This window comes from Eleutherodactylus coqui, chromosome 6, assembly GCF_035609145.1.
Source record: "Eleutherodactylus coqui strain aEleCoq1 chromosome 6, aEleCoq1.hap1, whole genome shotgun sequence".
NCBI classification, from domain to species: domain Eukaryota; kingdom Metazoa; phylum Chordata; class Amphibia; order Anura; family Eleutherodactylidae; genus Eleutherodactylus; species Eleutherodactylus coqui.
The window spans coordinates 150178506-150191516 of record NC_089842.1 but is presented as its reverse complement, the minus strand read 5'-3'; the positions used below and the strand labels follow the sequence as shown (position 1 = coordinate 150191516).

Below are 13011 nucleotides of genomic sequence, written 5' to 3'. Positions count from 1 at the left end.
AGCATTATAAAGCATCGTTATGTGGGAAATGTATGTTGGAACATGCCATGTTGACAATGTAGTCTTATCTGTGGCCAGTATGTTATAGAGCAGGAACAGCTGAATAGATTAATATATATTTTTGTGGAAAAAGCTTCAGTATGACGGCTTATTTACACAAGCGTATATCGGTCGGCCAATATACGCTTCCATCTAAGCAGTTCCCCCCCCCCCCCTCCCCCTCACTGGCTCTCTTCTCTCCTCCCCTCTGAGCGGTTTGCAATGGGAGTGGGCGGGACAGGAGTGGAGCTAAGCTCCCGGCCCCTCCCCTTGTCCATAGCCAGCAATGGGAGTGGGCGGGACAGAGCTGAGCTTAGCTCCGGCCCCCCCATGCCACCCCCTCTCATTGCAAATGCCGGACTGGAGGAGAGAGGCAGAGAGCCGTTGAGGGGGGGGGGGGGGGGGGGGGGGGAGAATTGCTTAGATGGGAGCGTATATTGGCCGGGTGTGACAACACGACCGATTTATGCTCGTGTAAATAAGCGCTTACTTGTGTTTTATTCATTTAAACATCTGCTCATTCTGGCTTAGGAGTCCAGTGGGTGGAGCCATCAGTGATTGAATACCTTTCCTGTCTAAGTGTACGTATAAAGACAGCTGTCAATTACTGATAGGACCTACCTCTGGACCACTAGTCCAGAATGAGCAGATGTTTAAATGAATAATATACAAGTCCTGGGTTCATTGTATGTCATTATTATGTATACAGTATATGTATTTAATTTATGTGAGCACAATATGTTGCTATTAGAGATGAGCGAGTATACTCGCTAAGGCATATTACTCGAGCGAGTAGTGCCTTAGCCGAGTATCTCCCCGCTTTTCTCTAAAGATTTGGGGGCCAACGGGGAGCGGCAGGGGAGAGCGGGGAGGAACGGAGGGGAGATCTCCCTCTCTCCCACCCGCTCCCCCCACTCCCCGCAGCAACTCACCTGTCACCTGCGCCGGCCCCCGAATCTTTAGAGACGAGCGGGGAGATACTCGGCTAAGGCACTACCCGCTCGAGTAATATGCCTTAGCGAGTATACTCACTCATCTCTAGTTGCTATCATTAGCCACAATATAGCAATATTATTTATATTATATAGGCTCAATGTGGTAATAATAGGTCGCCACTGTATAATTTATAGGCTCAATGTGGTAGTATTATGTGGGCACTGTATAATATTGTTATCTGGCCATATTATTTAGTCATAGCATAGAAATCTTATTTGGTCAGTATTATCATGAAGGTATTCTTTATCTCCCTTCTTCTAAGCAATGAAAGGACAGGAGGTCATAGATATTTACAGGGATGCAACCCAGATGATAGTGACTATTAACTATCAATATATGCATTTTGATACATTTCATAGTCCACATTCTAATTAACTTTTATGTGTATTATGATCAATATATTTGGCTGCATATCTGCTTCTAATTAAAGGAGCCTTATCCCTGTGATTAATCTAATTTGGACTAACTTTCCCGCCCGCTCGTTTCCTTGTCACACTAACTCCAGGCCTCTCCCTGCCAACATGTAGTTGTGTGACAGTGAAATGTCAAACTATGCGGCCAGTGTAGGTATAAATAAATCTGTGACTTACCCAAAGCCAGCCCTTCACTGTCCGACATCCCGGTAATGGACGCTGCAGGGAAATGTTCCGAGCTTCAGGGTAATGCTGTGTGTTTTCTCTGTCTGACAAACAGCTGTAGTTCTGACTCTGGTTTCCAAAAAGAAAAAAAAAAGCGATAAGGACGATACTTCTAGCAGGGAGGACGAGGATTGGAGGATATAATTTGATCTCCCCTCCCCTTGGATTTTCCATTTCCCATTAGACTGCAGCAGACAAATGTAATATTAACGGTGGAGGAGCCTTTTAAGACTGACCTTTAATGCTCATTGACAAGTTGTGGATGCGGCATCTGCTGCGGCGGCCCGGGACAGATGTGCAAAAAGTAATATCATCATCAACAAAGGGAGCTGTTATCTAAGTTCTTTATACTCTGAGCATCATATTTGCTTAGCTATGAATGCATATTTCTGCCTATCTGGGTAGATTTGTCATTCATTCTCCAGGAAATATGTGTAGCAGCCCTTAGGCTGCCTTCACAAGGGGCGGATTTGCCGCGGAAATTCCGCGCGGAATGTCGCCGCGGCAAATGCCGCGGCAAATCCGCATGCGGCCGCTAATCCCGGGATTAGCCAGCCATGTGGACGAGATTTCTCAGAAATCTCATCCACAAAGGACGGCAAATCTGCTGCGGCTAAGCCGGCAGAAGCCGCTGCTGCGGCGAGGATTTGCCGGCCGCAGCATGTCCATTTTTTTTCTGCTGCAGCCGCGCTTTCCTCTATGGGAGCACCGGACGCAGCGGAAGAACGAGCGGCCGGGCCGCTTCAAAACCGCCATGGGTTTTGAAGCAGCGGTTCTCCCGGCGGAAATCTCACGGTTTTTCGCTGCAGCCAAACCGCGAGATTTCCGCTGAGAAACTGCCCTGTGAGAACCCAGCCTTAGGGTAACTGCAATGCTGGACACTCAAGTTTCCCAGAAACACAAAAAAAGTAATGACACTTTTTAAAAGGAACACTGCAGGCAATACGAACACCCTTTATTAGGCCGGACCAGATTTGAATTGCGGATTCCGCAGTTCAATCAAACATTTTGAATTCCGCTCACAATAGAAGGTCAGAATTGCGTAATCCACTCGCGAAAATAAAATGCAGCATGTTCTATTTTACCGCGGAATGAGCAACCATTAAACCCATTGTGCTCTGTGGTCACAGATATACCCGCAGCCCGTTCACAATTACATTTTGTCCAATCCTGTGTGTATTATGATAAAGCTTCTTTCACATAGAGATATACGGATATATATCTATTTTGACTGGCAGTGTAATGTAATAAAGTGTAATATAATATAATGTCCATTACAGTGATATCTGCTTTGGTAAAAGGAATGAGGATGACCCACGGACCTGTCTGTGCTCTCACCTCACACTGGGATAATGGATGAGGTTGCTAATCTCGCCTAAATCTCGGAAATGTATCCTCCCATAGAGGCCGCTCCTTATTGACCTGCTGACAAGGAGAAGGGAAATGTGCATATTATTGAATGTAGCAGACAACCAGTAATGGACTTCACAGAGATCTTCATGTCACAGAGTAACGATTTTTATCTAATCCGCCTATTTGTAGCGTTTCTACTAAACATCGCTAAATAGTGATGTATTAGATGTATAAATTACATGTCACTGAGCGAACTATAGGATATATAGGCTTGGCTAGCAGACGGTATCACACAAGACAGGCTTGCTTTACACAGGGTTATTTGCATGCACAATATGCAGAGAATAGAACCCATTGACTCAAGAGGTTCGTTCACGTCTCCTTTTTTGCGTGCACTGAAAAAACGCAGTATGCTATACTTTTGTGCACTAAAGGCCTTATAGAAGTCTGAGGGGGGTGCATATATGCGCAATTTGATGCACAATTTTGCAAGAAAAAAAAAACACACCTGGAACTTATTAGGCTAAAAACCATTTAAATTGGGGCATGGTAGTGTCCCGTGTGCAAAATACCATGCCCTGTGTGCACAAAAAGTACAGTAAATACACTGATATGCACTCAAAAAAGACTTAATGCGTTGTGCGCAAAAACACATACGCCCATGTAAAGCTGCCCTTAGATACAGTAGCTCAGCAAACAGTACCATACATGATAGGTTTAGGCTACTTTTACACTGCACTTTGCCGGCTGGTATACATCAGTATACCCGTTTTGCCACATGGAATAGCGCCTCAGACCACGTTGTTGCTGTATTACTGCTCTTTATCATGACTGAAGGTTGGCTTTCATCATTAGATATATCAGGAAGCGCCTCATTATTTTCAAGTTCTCTGACATTTCCTGGCAATGATGAGACAATGAAGAGCGGAGGATGTTTTACCTGGGTGTGTCTCCAATGCCTTCATGATAGTGATGTGTCGGCTCATTGTAATCCTAATCCCATTAGCTAGGAAATGGGACTCTACCTCCATTAGCTGCTTCCCAGCTTTCTGAATCTCTGATCTGCTACAACCCCAGGCAAAAATAAAGTAGAGGATGTTCACGCAGCTTTTTTTTTTTTTTACTGTTTATGAAATATACAAATCACAGATCAGATGCAAACTAATAGGACATATATTTACCTAGACCAGCATATCATACACTGGTTATGGTAAATGGTGTGCCAAACTAAAAATAAGAAATGCATTAAAAGGCACAAGCCTCCTAATACATTTGTATCATCTGGTGGCACTTTCCTGTACCAGACAGAAGCCTTCTACAGCTATACGCCCGAGTATGTTCCTAGTGTAATTTCTGGCATATATTATACAAAGTACGAAATCGCTGGGTTCTGGTGTAAATTGCCGAAAAATCAGCACCAAAATTGTGGCTTTCATATGCCAGAAAACTGTCGTACAGAGTATACTCCAATCAGGGGTTTAACTAAGGGCTCAGGGGCCTGGGTGCAAAAGTTCATCTCGGGGCCTTCCCCACACCCTTCTGTCCCCATACCTAAATCATGCTGCATGGAGCTGCAAAATGAATTTTCATACATGAACTAGCCGCTTGGCGTAATCTTTCCAAACATGACTCATTTCCTGCACTACATGAAAATTTGTTTGTAGCCCCTTAGGCTACTCACCGCTTTTTACCGCTATTAGCGCGGCGTGCCGAGTGCTGTGCTAACCGCGGTACAATATTTCCATTGATTTTAATGGGGTTACTCAGACCTGAGCGTGAATGCGGTGTTTCTAACTTTGCAATTTTCGAGAGCTGTCTGTTCTATTTTTGCGTTTTTGCTGTTTTTTTAACGCACCTATCACAATGGGGTGAAAGCACTGTCAAATGCTGTACCATGCATTCAAAAATGCAGCTGGAAATTATGGTAAAAATGCCACGATTTCGAGCTGCGTTTTCTGATCACCTATGTGAGAGTGGCCTTAGGGCGTATTCATGCTTTTTGTTGTTATTCATGTACTTTTGAACTACAATTAAGAAAAACGCAAAAAAACTACATGCGGTATTCAAAGACCGACACTTTTAAGAAGCTGCATACACTACTAAGAAAGGCATAGGATTTTGATGTGTTTAATTGTGTGTAAAGTGTGCAATTATATACAGTGTATACAGGGAGATGAATAAAGGCCCATTTGCTCCAAAGATAATTGTTCAAAAGTTAGGTTTTGAGCGATTGTTTTGCATAAACTGCTAATGAACACTAATGTCCATTAGCAGCTTATCACCTTCATTTGCATGTAAATGAGCCTCCAGGACCTGTATGCAGGGAACAGCAGGTGATCTGTTCTCTACATTTAGCTCCTTTGTTCTGCCCTGGGGCTGCAAGCTGAATACAATGTGATCAGCGCTCCCATGGAGAATACAGCACCATGGACAGCAAACACAGCGTGCAGTCTATTATCTTCTCTCTGGTTGAACGATGGATTTTATGCTCACTTAAAAATCATCGTTCAGCTGAAGAGTGAAAGATGGGAGCATTTACACACAACGATTATTGCTGAAATGATTGCTTCTGAGCGAATTTTGAGCAATAATCATTGCGTGTAAATGGCTCTTAACTTTTACCAGCTGTAGATAGATATGAGCTAGATAGATATGAGATAGATAGATAAATATGAGATACATGATAGATAGATAGCCTAGACCACTTCTCTGTGTGAGGAGAGCAGCAGGGCATGCAGACGCTGTACATTGTGTTAGCAGGAGCAGCAGAATGATGGCATCATCATTTTGCTCTGCTCCAGGTGTCTGCCTGCCTGCCTCCCTCCTCCTCCTCCTCCTAGTTTCTTCTCCTGTACTTCGGCTTTCTCTCTGGCTCGCATTGTTGACCGCACTGCAGCAGTGCGACCAGCCAGTAATGCACTGTATGTGCATTTCTATAAGCTGGAGGGCGGCCTCTGGGCCCCCTCAGTGCAGGAGTCCGGTCACCATTGCAACCCCTGATGGTACGCTAGTGACTCCAATGTCTCTTTAATAGCTGTACACTCTGGTTTTGTGAAACGTACCTCAAACAAATGAAAGTAAATTATTTTAATGAATGCCATATTATTCCTGATCAAATAGAGGATAGGCCATTAATATTTTATTCCTATAAAATCCCTTATTGGGATTTATGATGTTCTGAGTTTGGGTTACTAGACCCGTGGTGAAGCCAGACACTCATCTGTATTAGGGCTCCTTTCCACTGACGATAGCGACATCGCTGCGAGAAAAATCGCAATTTTAAAAATCGCATCGCAAGCTTTTGCGTTGCGATGCGAAAACCTGTTTTGCCATTGTACTGTATGGGCGACAGAAAAACACTGAAACAATCCACCTGCTGTGATTTTTAATCCTTGCATCGCAGCTTGCCCTTAAACATTGCAAGTGGAAAGGTTGTCATAGCACATGTGTGGGACTTTTTTGCAAGAGCTCGCACTCTCGCATCGCACTGAAAACATGCGATTACCTCGCCAGTGGAAAGGAGCTTTTAGGGCTCCCACACACTTGTGATTGCATTTTTTGTTAACTTGATTGTCAATGGGACTTTCTATTGTAAAAAAAACGCAACGCACGCAACTGCATTTTTGGTGCATTGCGTTGCGTTTTTTAACATTAGAAAGTCCCACTGACAATCGTGTTAAAAAAAAAAAAAGATGCATAACGCAGCCATAGTATGCTGGTGTGAAACTGGCTTTGTACATACCGTAGTTTAGGACTCAGAAGGCTTCTCTATCCAAACCCAGAGTGCCATGAAGCCTTTTTACCAGGCACGACTTGTCTCTGCACACTCATATAGTAACATAGTATGTAAGGCCAAAAAAAGACATACGCTATCTGGACAAAAGTATTTGGACACTGCATGTTTTTCAGAAAAAGTGCTCTATTTAGTAACGTGTCGTACCTGTCGCTCCAGTTCATCCCACAAGTGCTCGATTGGATGAATGAATAGTTATAACAAAATGAGCAGCTTTTTATTTTACCCATGCCCTTCCCAGCATACCGTTCGGCAAACGCAGTATTTGCATATTTGCTGATTTTCTGCGGTGTTCGAATACCTTTGTCCATATAGTGTATGTCCATCCAGTTCAGCCTATTACCTACAAATGTTGATTCAGAGGAAGGTAAAAGAAACCCCAATGAGGCAGAAGTAAATTTTATCCATTTAAGTGGAAAAAAATCCTTCTTGACTCCAATCTGGCGACTATCCCCATCCTGCTGCTACACCCTCCTCTCAGTATCCCCAACAGTATATTCCTCCATTTGGCCAGGAAGCAACATTTTTACATTCCTTACTCACTCATCATATCAGATATTCCGGGAACCGCACGCTCTATGCAAAGGATAACCTGACTCCTCCCCCATTTCTATGTATATGAGATGGGATGAGAGTCACTTTATCCTCTGCTTACAGAACACAGTGCCTGGAACATTTGACAGGGCGAGTAAGAGAAGAAGGTCCTTGGTACTTGGGAAAATGTTGTTGCCCACCTGGACATTAGGTAGTGGGTGTCCCACTGTGAGTCAACTTTTTTTTTTACGAGAAATTAATATTGCTGATAAAAATAATCACCAGCAGAAGTGTCTGAGGGTAATAGTTGGCCAGGCAGGTGGTTTACCTGCTGGGTGGCAGCTCTAGGTTATTCGGATGCGCCTCAGCCCCACCTAGAAGCTCTGTGATGCAACGTTTCCAGTGCCACAATGTTTTAACATCCAGTCAGTTTAGGACACCACATAGTAGCCCCTTCTGATTGATACCTCCACCTGCGAGATGTCATCCAAGAACATCATGATTAATGTCATCAATCAAAATGGAAATGGTGAAAGTTGAAACAATGGATCACAAGCTCCTATTGCAACATGACTGATTGGAGAGTTGGTTTTATTATATATAGTATTTTAGAATTTTTGGCATCTGGGGTAGTAATAGCCACCAGTGCATTCATCACCTCAGGGTACATACAACAGACAGTAAATGGCCCGTTATTATTTCTATTTAATATGCTAAATAATGGTTATCCAGGAGGTTGACTCCATCTGAAGACTTGTAAACACCTTTAGTTGCTTCTTGACTTTTACATAAGTTGCATTGCCCTCCCCACAGTTCGTAAGTGCCATCCCACAAGCTGTCTTGGCCTTGATAATTGGCTGACAAGACCCAGTGAGTGATGGTGTTTTAGGTGGGTAGATGTGCTTCTTTTCAGGCCCCCTGATCAGAACATTGGCTATCGTAAAGGAGTCCTTTGTTAGCTATCTTTGTCCTAGAAGATGTAAGGATTGCAATTTCTCATGATGAAATTGACTTACTAGATCATACATTTTTGCCCATGTGTTGGACTTGCACATGGTGGGATCTTAAACATTAATTAAAGAGAACCTGTCACCGCCCTGGAGCATTATAAACTAAGTTATGGTGTATTGTAAGGGTGGTGAACAGTGCCCTGCACCCTTCTTAACCCTTTAAGTACATGGCCTATTTTGGCCCAAAGGACACAACGATTTTTGGGGGATTTTCATCTCCGTTTTTTGCTTAGTATCAGACGGTACACGTTGTTATATGATATCCTGCGATGGGGGTCAGGGCACTTTGTGGCAGCTGCGCTGTGTGCTAATTTGAATATACGTGAGACAAGCGTATGTAGGAGATAACTTTATGCACCCACGGTGCGTTGAGTCCACAGTGAGTCCACAATGTCTGTAGCACGGCTTGATAGAATGCCTGCCCGCGAGCAGTATGATGTAATGCTATAGCTCCGTGCAGGATCCTGGCCACTTGTCAAACCAACAGAGGATCTTTTGTTAGTGACGGGGATTGAAAACCCTGCCTCACAGCGAGAGATTGCTCTGATTGGCTGAGCAGGCTGAGTGACAACTGGCTCAGCCAATAACAGCCAGCGCTGGATGCACCAATTACTGCCATTGCCGGCTTGACAAGTGGCCGGGATCCTGCACGCAGTCCTGCAGGGTCCCAGAGGGAACCAGCTAGGTGAGCATTCCTTTTTTTTTTTGTTGGTAGTGCAGCTAACGCTGGCGTTTAGCATGGCCAAAGCGTGGTACCAAGTTGTGCCACGTTTTCAGCAGTGCTAAAACCGCTGCCCATTCATTTCAATGGGCCACGCACGGCTGCCAGCGCTGCTGAAACAGTAGTAAACGCAGTGTTGAAAAACGCTGCATTTCTGCAAACGTCTGTTTGAGGTAGGCCTAAGGGGTTAAAAAAAAAAATCAGTGCTGCCTCTGTCTGTCAGTCACCACCACACCAGACAAAACACCACCACCCACTTCATTGTTAGCTGAGTGACCCAGAAGTATCCTACCGAAAGCTGTATTGAGGTGGTTCAGGCATTCACCTACGTCCTAGAATGGGCTAAATGTAGTGTCCATTAAGTGAAGGTGTAGTACCCCAGAGCTGGGGTCCCACAGCAGTAGTATTGCTACTTCATGTAAAATGTGTATATATTTCTATGTGTGCAAAATTATATGTGTATACGATTTTAAGTTAGCAATAACATGTTAATGTCTAGTGTTCCTACCACCTAGCACTGTATGACTATGCAGAATGCACCCTAACCTGCTCTCACACCTGTCAGTCACCCTTAGCTAGTCCAGGGATTCCTTAGTTCAGGATTGGTTGAACAGGAAGGTATAAAGATAGAGAGTGGGCGGGGTTAGGCAGTCTAGTCCTGGAGTTCATGGAGAGAAGACAGCTAGAGATAGAGACTGGGGAGTTACAAGGAGCACATCTTTAACAAAGTCTTCTAGGAGCGGGTCTAGTTCAGAGGAACCTGAGATAGAGACCAGGGAGGAACAAGACGACCATCTACTGTAGCCAGTGCGGTGGGAAGCTAGAACATCTAAGTGTGAGTACCTGGATATCCAGAACTATTATAGAAGAAGAATGTACAGCAGCGAGAGACAGAGTTAATGGAGAGGAGAGAAAGAAAAAGAGCAGGAAAATCAAGGTTGTGCTGATGTATTAGGAGGAGAAAGGAACAGTAGCGAGACACTAGTTAACCCTTTCTCGTTCCCATTCACTAACTAAGTCCATAGTGAACAATGCACATGAAGTCTGTGATCTAAATCAGGTTCTCGTGATGTGGTTGATGTAACTGCACAACTGAGACAAAGATTTTTCACTTAATAAAGTTTGGAATTGTTTTCATCTAAATCTGCTTCCTGAAAGTACTTCCCGCCACCTACAACAGCTGCACTGAGATACCACACCACACTACAGGAGAGTCAGGACTACTACCCCCATTTTTGTTTAGTTATCCACTTTTGTATTATAGGTTTTTGCCTGGAACAGGTCCCTACCCGTATACAGGCTGGTGTCACGACAAATTACCATCTTACCCTATCCGACCAGTGGAGTTCAGTAAACTGTTGCAATGTGGTTCTACTACAACCTTCAGTCTCTGCCTGATTGCTTCTCTCACAACTCTGTGCTGTATAGCACTGGTGTCACAACAAATTATCAGCCCACTTATTAATATCAATTTACCATTGCAGAGGCTGCTGTTTGGGAAAGTGCTGGTGATAACCACTGTGACATACTTTAATAATTAATCACGTTTCATCTAGCCTACTGCATTAGGGGAGGTGACAGGAAGCCGGGTGATGTGTTTTTGTACTCACCTGCTCCCTGGTTCCCACAGCATCACCCACTGAAGATTGCATGCTGCGTGGCAATACTTCACAGAAACGGGAAAGTCTATAGTTACACTAGTTATGCGCTTCACAGATATAGACTAAAATAATAATTTTTATTAAGATCCTTTAAAAACATATACGGGCTACTTTATACATACAAACATAAAGACCAAAAGATACTAAAATGTCCTTTCCATACAGTAAGTCTCTAATTTTTGATCTTGAGACTACTCGGCGTCCAGGCAATAGAATATAGCTGGATAGCCGTATGATAGTTATTAGTGATGTATATGGTCACCAATAAGTCACTTAGTATATAGTTGACTGGTATACAGAGGGATACTTCAAAAATGTGAAGAATAGTTCAATCCCCATGGTATTAAGGATATATAGTTATGTCATTAATATCCCAAGACCATAGTTCCAGAAGTCAGAGATACAGATGGATTAAAAGGCTCAACGCGTTTCTCCACTGGTGAGTGGTTCATCAGGAGCAAAAGGGTATGTAAGACTGACTGTTTGTGTCAATATCCACAGTCTTATATAGACTGCGTGGTGAATGAGGGCCACTTGATAATGGCAAGGGAATATTTATCGACTGCTTAAAGATAGGTAGAAATATCTTATTGTGCGTAATGTTTTCACTATTATGCGCTTAATTTGCTATTATTTAGACCAATTTCATTATAGTAGGAGCAATCGGCTGGGAGGTGACAGCTTCTCTTTACAATGGCCCACCTCCTACATCTAGCCTTGCCTCAAGTGAAGGCACTGTATCTGCTGACCACAAAGAAGGAATTGGATGAGCCTGATCCAAGAAGAGGCTGTAAAATCACAGCAGCTTTCTTTTCCATGGAACCATCTGGAATAAAACATGCACACTAGTCAAAACACTATCGCCCACCTGTTTGTGAGTGACGGTGTGAGTTATATGTGATGATGTCACAGTCATGTGATCAGTCACCGGGGCTCTGAGCTCCACCCCTGTTCACATGACGGGGATGTTATCACAGGTCCTAAAACATGCAGAGCCTGACAGCAGCCGTGTGCTTACAGGACCTGTAATGATGTCACCATCATGTGATCAGTCACGTGTGTGACGTGCATGTAGTAGAGATGTGTGTGATGTACGCGTAGCAGAGTTGTGTGTGTGACGTACATGTAGCAGAGCTGTGTGTGACATGTGTGTAGCAGAGCTGTGTGTGTGTGACGTGCGTGTAGCAGAGCTGTGTGTGTCTGTGAAACGCATGTAGCAGAGCTGTGTGTGTGTGACATGCATGTAGCAGAGCTATGTGTGCGTGACATGCATGTAACAGAGCTATCTATTATGTATCAAAAACCTTAGAGGCATAATGATGGTGACGTCATCACAGGTCCTAAACCAGCAGGGATGGACAGCAGTTGTGTGCTTACAGGACCTGTGATGATATCACCATAATGTGATCAGTCACCAGGGCTCTAAGATTCGCCCCTGATCACATGATGGTGATGTCATCACAGGTCCTTCATCCCTGTGCACTGAATGAGAAATTACGGGTGGACTACATCCCCCACAAACCCCCACAGCCTCAGTTGCTATGGATACAGCAGTACTCAGTCTGGCAGTTTGTAGCTGGACACCTGTATGGAGACTCCAATAAATGACCTCTCACAAATGTCCACATACATAGCTGGCGGTGCATTTTGACCAACATCATTGAAGCATGGTCCTTCACAACTATCTTCACATCTCCTGAACGTGATATCATGTCATCTCCAGGGCTAATGCCGCCAACACCGGTCCAGCCTTCATCTAATCGTCAACCGTTGTCCAGTGTTGAAACAAACCATCGCTGTCGTGCGAACATGTCACCACATAAGGTTCAACACCGCCATAAAGCTAATGCAGCTTACATGACAAAGCAACAAGCCATGATTCCACCTCAGCGAGCAGCTGTGTGTGACGTGCTATTAGTAAGTAACGCGTTGCGCCACCAGAAATAGTGGTACTAGTTGAGACTATATACCATAGGATGTCAAGGACTAAAGCTGGCCATACACTTTAGCTTGGAGTGAACAACCGTTGAACAAACAATTGTCTGGTGAATGTTTATTACACAGAATAGCCATACAAATTCTACTCCATATTGATCGTTACAATTGTTCAAACTGGCCATACATGTCCAATGACACTAGGTGACAAAAGATCTTTCTGGAAACATTCTTTCCTTGAGGGATCTTTTGTTCAACCATTGGATAAAGATTTTAAATATAGCCAACCTCTTTCCCAACAGTGACAACAGTGTCATTGCTTGGCTAAAAA

The 13011-nt window shown here is 43.8% G+C and overlaps 1 protein-coding gene across 1 annotated transcript in view; it reads right to left on the bottom strand.

Moving 5' to 3' along the window:
- Window positions 1-1742, bottom strand: part of EML1 (EMAP like 1) — a 136118-nt gene extending 134376 nt beyond the window's left edge. The window contains exon 1 of the mRNA XM_066607963.1: window positions 1626-1742. Coding sequence (XP_066464060.1) covers window positions 1626-1653 — 28 coding nt within the window. The 5' untranslated portion in view covers window positions 1654-1742. The remainder of the gene's footprint in view (window positions 1-1625) is intronic.
- Window positions 1743-13011: the final 11269 nt, after the last annotated feature.